This window comes from Salmo salar, chromosome 17 (genome assembly GCF_965601325.2).
Source record: "Salmo salar chromosome 17, fSalSal1, whole genome shotgun sequence".
In the NCBI taxonomy this organism is placed as follows: domain Eukaryota; kingdom Metazoa; phylum Chordata; class Actinopteri; order Salmoniformes; family Salmonidae; genus Salmo; species Salmo salar.
In genome coordinates, this window is record NC_138307.1 from 80461203 (window position 1) to 80479847 (window position 18645).

Genomic DNA, 18645 nt, shown 5'->3' on the forward strand with positions numbered 1-18645 from the left:
CCCTGCCTGCTGTTTCATTACAATATATGTAGCCTGTCAATATGTGTTGCATGAATATACAATTCAATCGAAAATTCATGGAAGTATTACTCGGAATAATTTCACACATTATCAACATATATTTTCCACAGGCTTGACAAGCAGTTCCCTTATTCCACCACTTGGCACTGTGCCTACGCATGTTTATGGCTGTGCGTAAATTTACTGTCACACTCAAGCAAACGTTCATATTCATAAATCTCACACTTTGCGTGGAAATGATCCCACGCATGGTTTATGCACAGATTTGTGCCTGCACATGGTTGATACATGAGGCCCCTGAAATTCATGATGTTTAAATATATGTAAGTAATACATGGATATCCTAATAGTGAAAAAAATCACATAAACGCTGAATAATATATTTGATTTTGTATTTATTACTCAAACGTATTGATAGATTTGTGTTTGGTGAATAATACTTTTTTTGTGAAATATGAGCACTGAAGCTTTAATCTGACAGATTAGCGGAAATACGCATGTATTTCTTTAAATCCACATCCGGTTCTCAGTCAACAATGACAGTGAACTGCTGGGGAAATCATAAGGGAATGTGGTATTTCATTATGCATTCCGTTTTCTTAAGGAGTTGAGAAAATTGGGTAGGATTTAGACGTTCCCTGTCTCTGGTCCACACTCCAGTCCAGTTAGAGGCGGTAATGCACCTTAAAGTTGGTTCCCAACCGCCATAAAACATCCACAGAAGATGAACAACGAATCCTGTGTTTTGAAATCTGACGACGCTTCAGTACTGTGACAGCTGTGAATCGTCTCATCTCGCTAAGTTATCTTATAGGGACAAGTTACATTAGCTAGTTGTTTTGGCACTTCCCCACAATGAAGAAGCAGGATACACAAGCCATGGCTTCGGCTACTTCAGGTGCAACCTTTACCCTATTTTCTTTAGCCCACTTTCCGACTTATTAGCTTGCTAGCTAGCTGCTAGTTCCACACCAGTAGACATCTAACGTTAGCTAGCGACATATGGCGCTGTCCGGTCAGCCTTACGTTTTTAGGAGTAATGGCCTGGTCCTACCTAGCCTGGGAAGCTGTTAGTGGGTTTATGATGGAGATCCATAAAGCCCACCAGCGTCTGCCCAGACTAGCCTGGTCCCAGACCTGCCTGGTGTTTCAATGTGCCCACAGGAGTTGGCAAGACAGTACAAACAGACCTTGGACCAGGCTACTAACTGTCCCCTGTAAGCCATGTCATATAACTAAACAAGTGCCTGAGGTAATGTTCGATGACTTCCACAGGTTCTATTCCCTTCTTCCACAATGCGTTTTGAGGATGAGATGCCAATGAAAGAATATCTCAAGATGATGACTGATATGATCGTGTTGTGTGCCACCCTGGCCATCTCCCTCTTCTTCTGGATCATTTCCATCACAGCCAGCACATATTATGGTAAGACACACTTGCGTTTGTGTGTGCACATGCTCACACACACCTTGTCAGTTATGTCCAGTGTTTTCCCTACCATTGTTGGTTTATAAAAAGTTTGTTAACCCTTTAAAATATTATTTTTTCTGCATAAATGTTACCTAAACTGTCATCAGATCATCTAAATCCTACTCCTAATAATAGATCAAGTTAATCTGATTAAACAAATAACACAAAAACAATTGTACTTTTGAATTTCTTTATTGAGAAAATTGATCCAACATTACATTTCTTTGTGGGACAAAGTATGTGAATCTCTAGATTAATGAGCTCAAAGTGGATTAAAGTAGTGAAAAGTTTAGTATTTGGTCCCATATATAAGTAAGAATAGATGTTTCAGAACACTTCTAAATGAATCCTGATAGTTCCATGATTAAGAAAAAAAACATGAATGAGTCATGAATACGGATGAGTGAGAAGTTTAGAGGCTGCAGAACATGCTCACATGCTCTCACCGTTACCCATAAGAGGGGAGAACATGTTTTGTTGCAGAAATAAAGACAATGCTAAAGGGTGCAAACTTTCTCTCAACACTATATAAGCAAGATGGGCCCCCCTTCCTAGCTCTGTTGCTCCCCCCCGCCTAGTTCTGTTGCCCCCCTGCCTAAAAGAGAGAGGCTTCTATTCACCTCATTCCAGAATATAGACAAGGAGAGATGGTTTCAGTAGTAGATGTTTGTTAGAGGATGAAGCACTGCTTGATGAAACACTGAATATTATCTAGAGCTATAACCTAATTCAATGCGTGTGTGTATTACTGAGTCCTGGACCTTCTGTCATTCCAGGCACTCTCCAGCCGGTGTCTCCATGGCGATGGTTTTTCTCCATCCTGGTTCCTCTGACTCTCACCACACGGGCCCTGAAGAAGAGGAGTCTGGACCACAGCGGAGCCCTGGGAGGTAAACAAACATTAGAACATAAATCAATGAATCAAAATAAAAGATTCCTGCTCATGATGTATTCTATGACTTCCAGCTAAGAACTGCCTGTGTCTTCACCTTGTAGTTTTGTGTGTTTAATCAATCAAAACGTGTTATGACAGCCTCAACTACATTTGAATTCCCACGGATGTGTTGTGCAACCAGAAGCACGCCCCTGCACTTACTTCGGCCTACTTCATATAGGAATTCAGCAGGGAGTTACAAGGAAATATGTCGCAAAGGAAAAAGGTCACTGAGTCAGTTAAGAACAAATTCTAATTTACAATGACGGCCTAGGAACAGTGGGTTAACACATTTTACGCCTCTTGTTCAGGGGTAGAACGACAGATTTTGTACTTTGTCAGCTTGGGGATTCGATCCAGCAACCTTTCGGTTACTGGCCCAACGCTCTAACCACTAGGCTACCTGCCGCCCCAATATGATAAATATGGGGGAAAATTGTTGTTGTGTGTTGATGCAATGTCTTCCACTATATCCTCAATCCCTCATGGGACCAGCTGCTTATTTATTGGTCCTGTGGTGACTCGCCTACTCAGGAATGGAAGGTGCTCAACCAACAAGACTGAACAATTTACAACTGCTGCCTGGGGGGAATTACTTCCAGACTGAAGTACAGTCCTTCAGTTTCACCAAGTCTGCACACGGAATAGGAGCTTGCTTCCCTTCCCTTAAACAGACTCACTTGGCTTTGAGGACTCTAGAGGACTGCTTTTCCTTCTTAAGGATTCGGACAGGATCAGACTGACTGTAAAAGGGACAGGTTTTGACAGTTCATATTATGGAAGAGGATCTTCTGAATGATAACTGCACAGCAGATAATCTGCCCTTGTACACATTTTACGCCTCTGTGATGATTGTGGAGTTCACCCTGGCTGTGCCTCTTAACCTCTCAGTGCTTTACCTCTTCATCTTCAAGCTGGAGTTCTGGAAACGGAACTCCAACAACCTTTTCCTGTTCAATCTCGTGTTGGCTGACCTTCTTCTGCTGGGCTGTTTGCCAGTGAACGCGTACAATTTTCTTCACGGAGAGCGGCAGAGTATGGACGGAAGGATCTGCAAAGTCATGCTCTTCATGCTGTTTCTGAACCGAGGTGCCAGTATCGGCTTCCTGGCTGTGATTTCACTTGATCGCTACTTCAACGTGGTTCATCCTGGGAACAAGGACTTTGTCCTCAAAAAGTCTCCTCATATATCTGTCATCATCTGGCTAGTACTGCTCCCTTTGACGATCCCCACCATGCTGAAGACTGGTTGCTGTGGCAGTCATGGGGACATCACTGACACTCTGAGAGAGGTTGTGTTTTTCACCCAGATTCTCATCCCTTTCTTTGTGTTGGTGTACTGCACGGTCCGCATTGTCAACAGACTCAAAAAGAAGACAGTAGGTGACAGGACCAAGCTGCGTCGAGCAGTGTTTCTGGTCACCTCTGTCATGCTGGTCTTTTCTTTCTGTTTCCTGCCTTGCACCATAGCTAGAATTGTTCTGTTGATTGTCAGAGCCATGGATTTACAGAATGCTGAGAATATAGCTATTCAGGTCTATGATGGTTTCATAGTTTTTTCCCACATGGATTGTCTAGTGGACCCAATTGTGTACTGCTTAAGCAGCACTAAGTTCAAAACCCTGTACCTGACAACTTATTGCCCCTGTCTACTGAGAAACAACGCAGAAACGGCTAAAAGAACAAACCCAATACGAATTAACTTAAATCTAAAACGCAACAACAATACACTGTAGCTAGTAGGTAATAATACTTCTGGGTGTGGTAGTGGGCGTGGCCACAGTTTTAAAGAGTTTCTTGCAATTATACACTTTCATGGGGCTGAGAATGTTTTGTATTTTTTTTTAAAGATAATTTTCTGCAATTCTACACATTTTGCCATGGCTTATGCCGTATAACTAAAACGTTCTTAAAACAAATCTATTGGGGCCCCATGCCATGCCATTTTTTACATTTTAGATTCTCTGACTGTCTAGTTTTTATTTTGGTGATGGTTAGTTCTCAAAGATTATCTTTTTTTAAAAGATATAGCTCCATTATCTTTTCTACATACTTTATATATGGTTTTAGTCGTTTTTAAGTTCACACTGAAAACGTTTTTGCCATATTAATATTTTTTGGTGTGGCGGCCCGCCGCTGCTAAATGAATATAGGGGAAGCACTGGCATGTTCAGCTTTTGTTTGCCAAATCAGACTGTGATTCAATACTGGTTTCTGTTATGATCAGTCATCGGTTTCTTTCACCTGTGATGTCATCATGTTAAACAGATCATCATGATGCTGTTACTAATTGTCTGGGTCAAATAAATATTCTCCTCAAATGATGCTCCCATAAAAATGATTGTTACTACTACTACCACCACGACAACAACAGCTGATAGGAGCTACCCCCTCCTCCCTTGGAGAGGTAAGACCACATTATATACTATTACTACTAGTACTACAACAGCTGATAGGAGCTACCCCCTCCTCCATTGGAGAGGTAAGACCACATTATATACTATTACTACTAGTACTACAACAGCTGATAGGAGCTACCCTCTCCTCCATTGGAGAGGTAAGACCACATTATATACTATTACTACTAGTACTACAACAGCTGATAGGAGCTACCCTCTCCTCCATTGGAGAGGTAAGACCACATGATCTACTACTACTGCTACTCTTGATTAGGTCAATTAATAAATACTTTTTATATAGTGTGAGAGTATTTGTATATAATTCCAATTATACATACTGTACCTCTCATTTTATGATATCTATATCCACTGTATAATACTATTCAGTATCTATATGTACTGTATGATAATATTCAATATCTATATCTACTGTATAATACTATTCAGTATCTACAGTGCATTCAGAAAGTATTCAGACCCCTTGATTTTCCACATTTTGTTACTTTAAAAAACATTAATAAACATATCATATTTACATAGTTATTCAGACCTTTTATTGAGTACTTTGTTAAAGCTTTGGCAGCGATTACAGCCTAAAGTCTTCTTGGGTATGACACTCCAAGCTTGGCCCACCTGTATTTGGGGAGTTTATCCCATTCTTCTCTGCAGATCCTCTCAAGCTCTTTCAAGTTGGATGGGGAGTGTCGCTGCACAGCTATTTTCAGGCCTCTCCAGAGATGTTCGATCAGGTTAAAGTCCGGACTTTGGATGGGCCACTCAAGGACATTCAGAGACTTGTCCCAAAGCCACTCCTGCGTTGTCCTGTTGGAAGGTGAACCTTCACCTCAGTCTGAGGTTGTAAGCACTCCAGAGCGGTTTTCTTCAAGGATCTCTCTGTACTTTGCGCCATTCATCTTTCCCTCAATCCTGACTAGTCTCCCAGTCCCTGATGCTAAAAAACATCCCCACAGCATGATGCTGCCACCACTGTGCTTCACTGTAGGGATGGTGCCAGGTTTCCTCCAGACGTGACGCTTGACATTCAGGCCAAAGGGTTCAATCATGGTTCCATCAGACCAGAGAATCTTGTTTTTCATGGTCTGAGAGTCTTTAGGTGCCTTTTGGCAAACTCATGTACTTTTTACTGTGGTCTGAATATGTAAATAAGGTATTATTCAAAATAAATACCTAAATTATTAATTTGCAAAAATTCTAAACCTGTTTTCGATTTGTGATTATGGGGTAATGTGTGTAGATTTAAAATGTTTAATCCATTTTAGGATAATGTGGAAGAAGTCAAGGGGTCTGAATACTTTCCGAATGCACTATATAATACTATTAAGTATACAGTACTAGTCAAAAGTTTGGACACCTCATTCCAGGGTTTTTCTTTATTTTGACTATTTTCTACATCGTAGAATAATAGTGAATACATCAAAACTATAAAATAACACATATGGAATCATGTAGTAACCAAAAAAGTGTTAAACAAATTTAAATATATTTTAGATTCTTCAAAGTAGCCACCCTGTGTCTTGATGACAGCTTTGCACACTCTTGGCATTCTCTCAACCAGCTTCACCTAGAATGCTTTTCCAGCAGTCTTGAAAGAGTTCCCACATACGCTGAGCACTTGTTGGCTGCTTTTCCTTCACTCTGCGGTTCAACTCATCCCAAACCATCTCAATTGGATTGAGTTCGGGTGATTGTGGAGGCCAGGTCATCTGATGCAATACTCCATCACTCCTTGGTCAAATAGCCCTTACACAGCCTGGAAGTGTGTTGGGTCATTGTCCTGTTGAAAAACAAATGATAGTCCCACTAAGCCCAAACCAGATGGGATGGCGTATCGCTGTATAATGCTGTGGTAGCCATGCTGGTTAAGTGTGCCTTGAATTCTAAATAAATCACCAACAGTGTCACCAGCAAAGCACCATCACACCTCCTCCTCCATGCATCACGTGGGAACCACACATGCGGAGATCATCTGTTCACCTACTCTGCGTCTCATAAAGACACGGAGGTTGGAACCAAAAATCTCAAATTTGGACTGATCAGACGAAAGGACAGATTTCCACCGGTCTAATGTCCATTGCTCGTGTTTCTTGGCCCAAGCTAGTCTCTTCTTCTTATTGGTGTCCTTTAGTACTGGTTTCTTTGCAGCAATTAGACCAAGAAGGCCTGAATCAACATCAACTGTGTGAAGTCTCTTTTTACTTAAACTCTGAAGCATTTATTTGGGAAGCCATTTCTGAGGCTGGTAACTCTCTAATGAACTTATCCTCTGCAGCAGAGGTAACTCTGGGTCTTCCTTTCCTGTGGCGGTCCTCATGAGAGCCAGTTTCATCATAGCGCTTAATGGTTTTTCGACTGCGCTTGAAGAAACTTTCAAAGTTCTTGACATTTTCCAGATTGACTGACCTTCATGTCTTAAAGTAATGATGGACTGTCATTTGATTGGCTCAAAGGCATTAAGAAGAAAATTAATTCCAAATATTAACTTTTAACAAGGTACACCTGTTAATTGAAATGGATTCCAGTGACTACCTCATGAAGCTGGTTGAGAGAATCCCAAGAATGTGCAAAGCTGTCATCAAGGCAAAGGGTGGCTACTTTGAAGAATCTCAAATAAAATACATTTTGATTTAACACTTGTTTGGTTACTACATGATTCCATATGTATTATTTCATAGTCAAAAACTTTTGACTGGTACTGTATATAAGTACTGCATAATACTATTTTGTACATGCTTTGTTGATGAAACAAACAGGGGATGAACATGATTAAAGATAGGACAATGTTCAAGGTTTCCACATTATTTTGAATATGAAATGCCAACCAGATAAAGATTGGCATTTCAAAAGCAAAGACTGATTTGATAAAGTGAATGATTTGCAGCAGGCAGCATGGAAACAAAGAAACATCAAGCAGAAATTGAGCATAATTTTTTTTTAAACAGCCTTAAAAATATCATTAATGTTTTCTTCCAAAAAAATATATTTATATTAATTAATATTGATCCATCAAGTCTCAAACTCACCCAACAAATTATTAGGGGGAAAAACTATTAAAGAGGTACTTTGGGATTTTGGCAATGAGGCTCTTTGATCTACTTCCCCAGAGTCAGATGAACCATTTTTATGTCTCCGTGTCCAGTATAAAGGAAGTTACATGTAGTTTCGTGAGCCAACGCTAACTAGCATCACCCATATACTTCCAGGCAATGTACTGTCTACATCTAACTTCCTTTATACTGGACACAGAGACATAATAATGTTATCCAGGAGTTCATCGGACTCTGGGGAGGTAGATAAAGGGCCTCATTGCCAAAATCCCAAGTATCACTTTAACCTTAGGAGTCTCTGTTGGGTGTTTAATGCTATTATTCATTCTAAGATGCATTCCACACAGTTCCAGCAGCCCCAGGCGTACGTGTGTGAGAAGAGTGGTTGCCCCTGACGTCAGTCACATATTAGCCAGGCCATCAGCAGTCCTCGTGATGTAGTGATCTGGATCTGAGAGAAATTATTTAGTCACCATTCTTTTAATCGGGGTCTGTGCTGAGTCACATTATTCAACTGACTAAAGCAGTTTATTCATGTGCTAATTGGTACATTCCACAGCAGAATAGCCCAGAAATATCTTTGGTTTAGCGGATTGTTCTGGCAATTCTCACATAGAAACTGTGAGGAAGGTTCTTTTGACATTTGTATCACAAACTATTTTTGAGAAAATCATGAGGGAAGTGGTCATTTTAGGCTCTTTTTAAACCTATACATGCCTTCTGTAAGACCCCATGATCCTTGAACCGTACATGATACAGACCATCTTGGAGTCAATATACTCATTATAGTGTGCTCTCAAATATGGAGTACAGCTAGATTCAGAAATAAATGTTATCACATTTACTTTACCCAACATAAAAAAATATGAATATTAATTCAACAATATAATCTTCAAAGATGTCAAATTTCAAAGTGGGTTCTCTGGTACTTTAAGATATAACACATTTTATACATAGAAATGTACATTATAGGTCATTAACCAATCACATGATTGCACATTCAGCAAATCAGCAGCAGAGGGAGTTCTTTTTGAATCCATTTTCCCATTCACTGTGTTAGTGGTGTTCATAAAATGTATCATAACTTAAATTAGCAGAGAGCCCACTCTGGTAATGTGATGTATTTGTAGAGTATATTGTTCCAAACAATATGTCTTAAAATGAACGAAATCAAAAAAGTTACTATTCAGATATTCATATGAATATTTAATGTTGAATAAATTAATGTAAAAAAAAGAATGTATTTCATAATCAAGACATACTCCATATGGCACACTATAAGGAGTATATTGACAACAAGATGTCTGTATCGTGTACAGTTCACAGATCATAGGGTCATATATATATATATATATATATATATATATATATATATATATATATATATATATATATATATAGTAGGTCTAAAAAGGGCCTAAAATGGCCACTTCCATCATGATTTTCTCAAACATCATACGGAGAGAGTAGATGTTCTGATAAGGTAGTTAGACCTAGTTTGTAACCTGGTCCCAGATCTGTTAGAGCCAGCTCCTGTGGCTGTTGTTATGTTAAACAAACACGTGGTCATAACAATGGCCAAAAGAGTTGGCAATAAACAAGTACAAACAGATCTGGGATCAGGCAAGTGTGTTTGAGTTGCATTGTTTTCATGCTTTTGTTCCCTGTCCCTACAGCCCTGCTGGTCGGCTTCATCCTCACCATGGCCAACATGAGTTTCTTCTCTGCCCTGCTGGCTTTCTTCATCACTTCCTCCAAGCTGACACGCTGGAAAGAAGAAGTCAAGAAGAAGCTAGACTCTGACTATAAAGAAGGTAACGAGCTACAGCAGCTAAGCTAGCAGCTAGGCCAAATGACTCTCTAGAGACAGTCAGTCCACACCCCAGTCAGGCCACTCTCCAGTAAGCAACAGCCTGCTACTGGATTGCTTAGTCTGCCTTTTTTTAAAACAAACCTGCGTAAGTCATTTGACCTTAAAGGGATAGTTCACCTTTTTGAAGTGTAGCTTATTTAACAAGGAAACCCACCCCCAGTGAAGTCAAAAGGAAGTGAAACATTTGGAGGTGAACTATCATTTTAATGTGTGTCCTCTTTGCCCTCCAGGTGGTCAGAGGAACTGGGTGCAGGTGTTCTGTAACGGTGGTGTCCCCACAGAGCTGGCCCTGCTATATATGATCGAGGTCAATCAGTCAATTTAATTATATATTTGAATACATATAACAGCTGCCTCAGCCAAGTGAGCCAACCATACATCTGTCACTCATCTGAGGTTATTTCCATTGTGTGGTCCTGGTTATAATCAGGTGGGTCCAGGGGAGATGCCGGTGGACTTTGGGAAGCAGTACTCGGCCTCCTGGATGTGTCTGTCTCTGCTGGGGGCCTTGGCCTGCTCTACGGGGGACACCTGGGCATCAGAGGTGGGGCCCGTCTTCAGTCAGACCAAACCCAGGCTCATCACCTCCTGGAGAGAGGTCCCTACAGGTACACACACACCTGGGCATCAGAGGTGGGGCCCGTCCTCAGTCAGACCAAACCCAGGCTCATCACCTACGTAAGGGGCCGTTGTGTGTGTGTTGTGGTGGATGAATCAGAATTAGTTGGGTAACATAGATAATTAAGTTGTCTTATCTGCATAATATGCTTATGTGATATACTTGTTATTAGAATGTATCCCTTTGGACTCTGGTGTTGGCAGTTGCACTTCTTCCCTCAGCTGGGGCTCTGTCACCTGGGGCCCAGAGAGGGGAGAGGTCAGGCTTGTCTTTCACATGTCCCTGGTGCTATGCAGAATATCAGAAAGGGAAGAGGACAGGAGGGAACATTGTCTTCATATGTGAATGTATCTGCTAAACCATGTGAAGGGATGGTGTGATTAATGGGGAACCAATTACTGGTTTCCATAATGTCTGTGTGCCAGTCACTCTCATTTGGCCTTGGGGAGGTGTGTGGTAGTGTCTAGAGTTTACAATTGATTTATGCCATTGGTTGAGTTGGTGTTTTTGTGCTAGGAGTAATAGGAACAAGATAGCAACCTCGTCTTAGGGGCAAAACTGAATGATAATTTGTAGTGAATGCTCTCTGGCTACGGGATACTCCTTTCTCATTTATAAAGTCTCACTTTGTGAACTGTTCCTAAGATCTGTGGTTTGTTATGTGGTGGATCTTTGCTATAAAAGATCTCAGTAGCCATTGTGTTGCCACTCAACGGATCATTAGAAAATGGTGAATCGTTAAGTCATTGCTATTGCAAAGCTCTTATTATTAAAGATGTAGTTTAAGTATAACTCTGACTGGTGTGATAAGTTTGTCTCTCCTAATTTGATAATACAGAAATAAACCGTGTGTGTGTACACTACCGTTCAAAAGTTTGGGGTCACTTAGAATGTTCTTGTTTTTTTAAATAATTTTTTTGATCCATTTAAAATAACATCAAATTGATCCGAAATACAGTGTAGACATTGTTAATGTTGTAAATTACTATTGTAGCTGGAAACAGCTGTTTTTTAAATTTTTATTATGGAATATCTACATAGGCGTACAGAGGCCATTATCAGCAACAATCTCTCCTGTGTTCCAATGGCACGTTGTGTTAGCGAATCCAAGTTTATAATTTTAAAAGGCTAATTGATTATTAGAAAATTACAAAATAGTTATGTTAGCACAGCTGAAAACTGTTGTGCTGATTTAAAGAAGCAAAAGAACTGGCCTTCTTTAGACTAGGCTCAAAATGGCCAGAAACAAAGACCTTTCTTCTGAAACTCTTCAGTCTATTCTTGTTCTGAGAAATGAAGGCTATTGCATGCAAGAAATTTCCAAGAAACTGAAGATCTCGTACAACGCTGTGTACTCCTCCCTTCACAGAACAGAGCAAACTGGCTCTAACCAGAATAGAAAGAGGAGTGGGAGGCCCCGGTGCACAACTGAGCAAGAGGACAAGTACATTAGTGTGTCTAGTTTGAGAAACAGATGCCTCACAAGTCCTCAACTGGCAGCGTCATGAAATAGTACCCGCAAAACACTGGCCAAAGAAGTAAAAGATTAAGCTTGGCAAAAGAACACAATCTTAATCTTTTATTTCTTTAGCCAGTCTGAGATATGGCTTTTTCTTTGCAACTCTGCCTAGAAGGCCAGCATCCTGGAGTCGCCTCTTCACTGGCCTCCACAATCATCTGACCTCAACCCAAATGAGATGGTTTGGGATGAGTTGGACCGCAGAGTGAAGGAAAAGCAGCCAACAAGTGCTCAGCATATGTGGGAACTCCTTCAAAACTGTTGTAAAATCATTCCTCATGAAGCTGGTTGAGAGAATGCCAAGAGTGTGTAAAGCTGTCATCAAGGGAAATGGTGGCTACTTTGAAGAATATAAAATATATACTACATGATTCCATATGTGTTATATCATAGTTGGTCTTTACTATTGTTTTACAATGTAGAAAATAGTAAAACTTAAGAAAAACCCTGGAATGAGTAGGTGTCAACTTTCGACTGGTACTGATATAGAGAGATAGTTCAGACCCTGTAAGGTCTGTCAATGGGCAGGGTTGGTTCAGACCCTGTGAGGTCTGTATGTGGGTGGTGTTATATAGTGATGCAAGCCCGGCTAGCTCAGTCGGTAGAGCATGAGACTCTTAATCTCAGGGTCGTGGGTTCGAGCCCCACGTTGGGCGCTACCTTTTGATTTGAAAGCCTTTCTTCTGACAAATGTGTGAGCATTACATTTACATTACATTTAAGTCATTTAGCAGACGCTCTTATCCAGAGCGACTTACAAATTGGTGCATTCACCTTATGATATCCAGTGGAACAACCACTTTACAAATCAAATTTTATTTGTCTATATATATATATATATGATACACAGTACCAGTCAAAAGTTATGGGGTATTATGTGTAGATTGCTGAGGATTTTTTATTTAATTCATATTAGAATAATGCTGTAATGTAACAAAATGTATAAAAAAACCAAGGGGTCTGAATACTTTTTGAAGGCACTTGTATATAAGTAACGAGTAATGACTAAACTAATGTTTATAATGGTGTTATTATGCTCTAATGGTGCTTTATCCTATCACAAGTGGAGGATTAGGGTATAGGACAGGATCAAAGGTCATGTCATGCTGCCATGAGGCTTGTTAACAGGAAGTTAAAGGATTTATGCATATTCGGGCTACGTCTGGCAGACTCTGTTTCTCTACAGGGGGGATCATGAGACCTTTTGGACCATGGTTTTCAGCCCCACACTATGTCTAAGTCCAAATGGCACAAATACCCTGGTCAAAAGTAGTGCACTATATAGGGAATAGGGTGCCATTTGAGTTGCAGACTGTATGTAGAAAGAGGGTAATTATGTTTGAGAGTTGTTACTGTCTCTAGACTAGTCATTTCCCAACCTGGTCAAACAGTTGTTACATGCTGGGCTGGTGTGTTATTTACCAACCTGGTCAAACAGTTGTTACATGCTGGGCTGGTGTGTTATTTACCAACCTGGTCAAACAGTTGTGTTATTTTGGGATGTTGTGGATTGTGCAAGCCCGGCTAGCTCAGTCGGTAGAGCATGAGACTCTTAATCTCAGGGTCGTGGGTTCGAGCCCCACGTTGGGCGCTGACCTTTTGATTTGGATACCATTGAGCTTCAGAGGCTTGGGGCTAGTTTCCTGGACACAGATTATAGTCCTCCACTGAAAAGCACTACCTATGAACAATATCAAATGGGCATGCTTTTTAGACTAGGACTTAATGGGTGCCTGGGAAAGCAGCCTTAGAGGTATAGTGGTTAATACACATGCAACATAAATGACCAGTATTTGTTGACTGTGTAGCTTCATCACCCTAGGGATAAGTACTAGGGTGATGAAATAGAGGACTGGTGAAATTGAAGAGGCAGGGTTGATTCACACCCTGAGGTCTGTCAATAGGCAGGGTTGGTTCACGCCCTGTGAGGTCTGTCAATGGGCAGGGTTGGTTCAGACCCTGTGAGGTCTGTCAGTGGGCAGGGTTGGTTCAGACCCTGTGAGGTCTGTCAGTGGGCAGGGTTGGGTCACGCCCTGTGAGGTCTGTCAGTGGGCGGGGTTGGTTCACGCCCTGTGAGGTCTGTCAGTGGGCGGGGTTGGTTCACGCCCTGTGAGGTCTGTCAGTGGGCAGGGTTGGTTCACGCCCTGTGAGGTCTGTCAGTGGGCGGGGTTGGTTCAGACCCTGTGAGGTCTGTCAGTGGGCAGGGTTGGTTCAGACCCTGTGAGGTCTGTCAGTGGGCAGGGTTGGTTCAGACCCTGTGAGGTCTGTCAGTGGGCAGGGTTGGTTCAGACCCTGTGAGGTCTGTCAGTGGGCAGGGTTGGTTCACGCCCTGTGAGGTCTGTCAGTGGGCAGGGTTGGTTCAGACCCTGTGAGGTCTGTCAGTGGGCAGGGTTGGTTCAGACCCTGTGAGGTCTGTCAGTGGGCGGGGTTGGTTCAGACCCTGTGAGGTCTGTCAGTGGGCAGGGTTGGTTCACGCCCTGTGAGGTCTGTCAGTGGGCAGGGTTGGTTCAGACCCTGTGAGGTCTGTCAGTGGGCAGGGTTGGTTCAGACCCTGTGAGGTCTGTCAGTGGGCAGGGTTGGTTCAGACCCTGTGAGGTCTGTCAGTGGGCAGGGTTGGTTCAGACCCTGTGAGGTCTGTCAGTGGGCAGGGTTGGTTCAGACCCTGTGAGGTCTGTCAGTGGGCAGGGTTGGTTCAGACCCTGTGAGGTCTGTCAGTGGGCAGGGTTGGTTCAGACCCTGTGAGGTCTGTCAGTGGGCAGGGTTGGTTCAGACCCTGTGAGGTCTGTCAGTGGGCAGGGTTGGTTCAGACCCTGTGAGGTCTGTCAGTGGGCAGGGTTGGTTCAGACCCTGTGAGGTCTGTATGTGGGTGGTGTTGTGTAGTGATGCAAGCCCTGCTAGCTCAGTCGGTAGAGCATGAGACTCTTAATCTCAGGGTTGTGGGTTTGAGCCCCACGTTGGGCTTTTGATTTTGAAAGCCTTTCTTCTGATGAATGTGTGATCAAATCAAATTTTATTCGTCACATGCTCCGAGTACAACAGGTACATTGAAATGCTAAATGACAAGGTCTTAACCAACAATGTAGTTCAAGAAATAGAGTTAAGAAAATATGAAGTAAATAAAACTAAAGTAAAAACTAAAGTAAAAAGTAACCTTAAAGAACAATAAGGAGGCTATATACAGGGGCACCGGTTAGTCAGACACGAGAGGCTTGGTTGGAAAGAAAGTCAATAATCTGTTGACTGACTGTTCAGTCAACAACTTTTCACATTGAGTAAGAGGATAAAAGACTGGGTTGGAGGCAGTTCATTGAAATGTAATGTAAATAATGTCTATCTATTGACAGTGTTGTGTAAGAAGAGCCTAACAGTAACTGACTGTGGCAGGTGATGTGAAACTAGGAGGGGGGCGGGGTTCCTGACTCATTTTCACATTCCTATATGCGGGGGAATTCCAGTTACCCTCAGGCCCGGCTAGCTCAGTCGGTAGAGCATGAGACTCTTAATCTCAGGGTCGTGGGTTCGAGCCCCACGTTGGGCGGCAGTGTTTTGTGTTGAGTGCTAACCTCTGAGACAGACTTTGACACAGTTTCAAAGTAGATACGTTGACAATAATCACTTACTGTAAATAGTGTAGTCTTGCTGCATCCTGTTCCTAACAATGCTCCTCCCCAGGAGACTAGTAAAACAACATGTTGTAAAGGGTGTTAACTGTTCTTTTCACAGGGACCAATGGAGGAGTGACCCCAGTGGGTCTACTGGCTAGCTTCCTGGGGGGCCTGGCAGTGGGCGTGGCTTACTATATATCTCAGATCCTATTGGTCCGTGACCTGCACCTGGCTGATCCCCAGTGGCCAATCATAGTCTATGGAGCCATGGCTGGCCTATTGGGGTCCATGTTGGACTCTGTCCTGGGAGCACACTGGCAGTACTCAGGTGGGTCTGACAACAATGAGTTATTAATGTGTTATTATCAGGGATTAGTTGTGTTATTATCAGGGATTAGTTGTGTTATTATCAGGGATTAGTTGTGTTATTATCAGGGACTAGTTGTGTTATTATCAGGGATTAGTTGTGTTATTATCAGGGATTAGATATTCACGTTATCATCAGGGATTAGATATTCACGTTATCATCAGGGAAAAGTATACATAACTAACTACAGATATAGAATATATACAGTGCATTCAGACCCCTTGTCTTTTTTCACATTTTGTTATGTTACAGCCTTATTCTAAAATTGTTTTTTTTTAAGTCAATCTACACACAATGCCCCATAATGACAAAGCAAAAACTGTTTTGTAGAAATTTGAGCAAATATATATAAAAAATATATATATCTAATTTACATAAGTATTCAGACCCTTTACTCAGTACTTTGTTGAAGCATCTTTGGCAGCGATTACAGCCTTGAGTCTTCTGGGGTATGATGCTACAAGCTTGGCACACCTGTATTTGGGGAGTTTCTCCCATTCTTCTCTGCAGATCCTCTCAAGCTCTGCCAGGTTGGATGGGGAGTGTTGCTGCACAGCTATTTTTTAGGTCTCCAGAGATGTTCGATCAGGTTCAAGTCCGGGCTCTGGCTGGGCCACTAAAGGACATTCAGAGACTTTTCCCGAAGCCACTCCTGCGTTGTCTTGGCTGTGTGCTTAGGGTTGTTCTCCTGTTGGAAGGTGAACGTTCGCCCCAGTCTGAGGTCCTGAGCGCTCTAGAGCAGGTTTTCATCAAGGATCTCTCTGTACTTTGCTCTGTTCATCTTTCCCTCGATCCGGACTAGTCTCCCAGTCCCTGCCACTGAAACATATCCCAACATCATCATGATGCTGCCGCCACCATGCTTCACTGTAGGGATGGTGCCAGGTTTCCTCCAGATGTGACGCTTTGCATTCAGGCCAAAGAGTTCAATCTTGGTTTCATCAGACCAGAGAATCTGGTTTCTCATGGTCTGAGAGTCCTTTAGGTGCCTTTTGGCAAACTCCAAACTCTTGGGGACCTTCAATGCTGCAGACATTTTTTGGTACCCTTCCCCAGATCTGTGCCTTGACACAATCCTGTCTCTGAGCTCTACGGACAATTCCTATGACCTTGTGGCTTGGTTTTTGCTCTGACATGCATTGTTAACTGTGGAACCTTTTATATAGACAGGTGTGTTCCTTTCCAAATCATGTCCAATCAATTGAATTTACCAGATGTGGACTCCAATCAAGTTGTAGAAACATGTCAAGGATGATTCATGGAAACAGGATTAATCTGAGCTCAATTTCAAGTTTCATAGCAAATAAGGTATCTGTTTATTTTTTTATACATTTTGCAAAAATGTCTAAACCTGTTTTCACTGTCGTTTTGGGGTATTGTGTGTAGATAGATTATATTTTTTCTTCTTCATTTAATACATTTTAGAATAAGGCTGTAACAAAATGTGGAAAAAGTCAAGGGGTCTGAATAATTTCTGTAAGGACTTTGTTATTCGTTTATTTTGATTTTTTCATGTTGAATTGACCCATTAAAAAAATATATATATATATTTATAGATGTTTGATATCCATGTATTAGCAGGTTCTTGAAGTGTCTTTCTTGAATTTAAAACATTGCAGGCATTAAAAAAAATGTCTGCTCCACTCTTACACATGTATGATGTCCCTTCTTCCCCAGGTTATGACGAAAGCCTTGGAAAGGTGGTTAACTATGCGTCTGTGACAACTAAGCGGATATGTGGGAAGCCTATCCTGGACAACAATGGCGTTAACCTCTTCTCTTCCATCATAGTAGCTCTGGTTCTTCCTGGTGTTGCATGGAGCTTCTGGCCTCACTAGGGAAGGAACTCTTTACGCTTCCCTGATTTGTGTTTTGTCCAAAAAAAATTGCAAACATGTTTTGCTTGTTGTATTGAAGTCGTGCCACTAATGTTTTATACTTTACCTAGTATGGTGTAGCTTGCTGTCTAAGGAAATAGAGTTACCATGCTACAACTCACAACTCTGGGTTTGTCTTTATGGTAATACATTTGTTGGTCTTAGTTTAATCATATAGATTTCAGTTGTTTACTAAAATGCATTAAGTGCATGGACTATAGGAGAGTAATTTTTTTTTGTTTGATTGAATGAATCTTTTGCTAAACTTTTTGTAATACTCTTGAGGAGGCCTACACCCTACACTAGAGAAGGGGTGAGAGAAGCCTACACTCTACACTAGAGAAGGGAAGGGGTGAGAGAAGCCTACACTAGAGAAGGGATGGGGTAGGGTTGAGAGAAGGGAAGGGGTGAGAGAAGCCTACACTAGAGAAGGGATGGGGTAGGGTTGAGAGAAGGGAAGGGGTGAGAGAAGCCTACACTAGAGAAGGGATGGGGTAGGGGTGAGAGAAAGAAGGGAAAGTGTTATGTCACCAGCCCCCCAAACATAACACTGTCCTATAATATCACTAGATGAACTCCTTTATGAATGTGCTTTGTAATGGTTGCTTTGATAAAGTGTCGGCAATCCTGTGGTAAGTGATTCACTGATGCTGTAAAGCAATTAGCATTGGAATAAATACTTGATGGATTTTTTGCCTTATTGCATCATATGAATGTTGAGAGGGTAACATTACCAGTGATGATTACCCTTTCTAGGACCATGACCTGAGTACATATTACACCAGCAGCTGATCTAGAATCAGGGCCTGCATTCACAAAACCACTTAGAGTAACAGTGCTGATCTATGATCAGTTTTACGTTTAGATTTATATTGAATAAGATGACATGGACAGG

At 41.7% G+C, this 18645-nt stretch overlaps 2 protein-coding genes and 4 non-coding genes across 6 annotated transcripts; all 6 read left to right on the forward strand.

Annotated features, from left to right (window-relative positions):
* The first annotated feature begins 546 nt into the window (after positions 1-546).
* On the forward strand, positions 547-18439 carry LOC106597190 (transmembrane protein 19). The gene is made up of 8 exons (XM_082964244.1): positions 547-919; positions 1297-1447; positions 2269-2382; positions 9567-9704; positions 9994-10070; positions 10194-10371; positions 15625-15834; positions 17551-18439. The coding sequence occupies exons 2-8, from the start codon at positions 1318-1320 to the stop codon at positions 17709-17711; spliced, it is 1008 nt and encodes a 335-aa protein (XP_082820370.1). The 5' UTR covers positions 547-919; positions 1297-1317; the 3' UTR covers positions 17712-18439.
* On the forward strand, positions 2390-7631 carry LOC106597364 (12-(S)-hydroxy-5,8,10,14-eicosatetraenoic acid receptor). Its single transcript, XM_045722414.2, has one exon. The coding sequence runs from the start codon at positions 3203-3205 to the stop codon at positions 4160-4162; it is 960 nt and encodes a 319-aa protein (XP_045578370.1). The 5' UTR covers positions 2390-3202; the 3' UTR covers positions 4163-7631.
* Positions 12485-12557, forward strand: trnak-cuu (transfer RNA lysine (anticodon CUU)). The gene has a single exon. It is a non-coding gene; the product is annotated as a tRNA-Lys (tRNA).
* trnak-cuu (transfer RNA lysine (anticodon CUU)) lies at positions 13420-13492 on the forward strand. The gene has a single exon. It is a non-coding gene; the product is annotated as a tRNA-Lys (tRNA).
* On the forward strand, positions 14790-14862 carry trnak-cuu (transfer RNA lysine (anticodon CUU)). Its single transcript has one exon. It is a non-coding gene; the product is annotated as a tRNA-Lys (tRNA).
* trnak-cuu (transfer RNA lysine (anticodon CUU)) lies at positions 15367-15439 on the forward strand. Its single transcript has one exon. It is a non-coding gene; the product is annotated as a tRNA-Lys (tRNA).
* Positions 18440-18645: the final 206 nt, after the last annotated feature.

What these genes read in the sequence shown, in the direction of transcription:
- LOC106597364 (XM_045722414.2), top strand. Translation starts at nt 3,203, where the DNA reads ATGGAAGAGGATCTTCTGAATGATAACTGCACAGCAGATAATCTGCCC.
- LOC106597190 (XM_082964244.1), top strand. Translation starts at nt 1,318, where the DNA reads ATGCGTTTTGAGGATGAGATGCCAATGAAAGAATATCTCAAGATGATG. An exon ending in CCACAGCGGAGCCCTGGGAG is followed by an intron (nt 2,383 to 9,566) that starts GTAAACAAACAT and finishes CTGTCCCTACAG; the next exon opens with CCCTGCTGGTCGGCTTCATC. An exon ending in CCCTGCTATATATGATCGAG is followed by an intron (nt 10,071 to 10,193) that starts GTCAATCAGTCA and finishes GGTTATAATCAG; the next exon opens with GTGGGTCCAGGGGAGATGCC.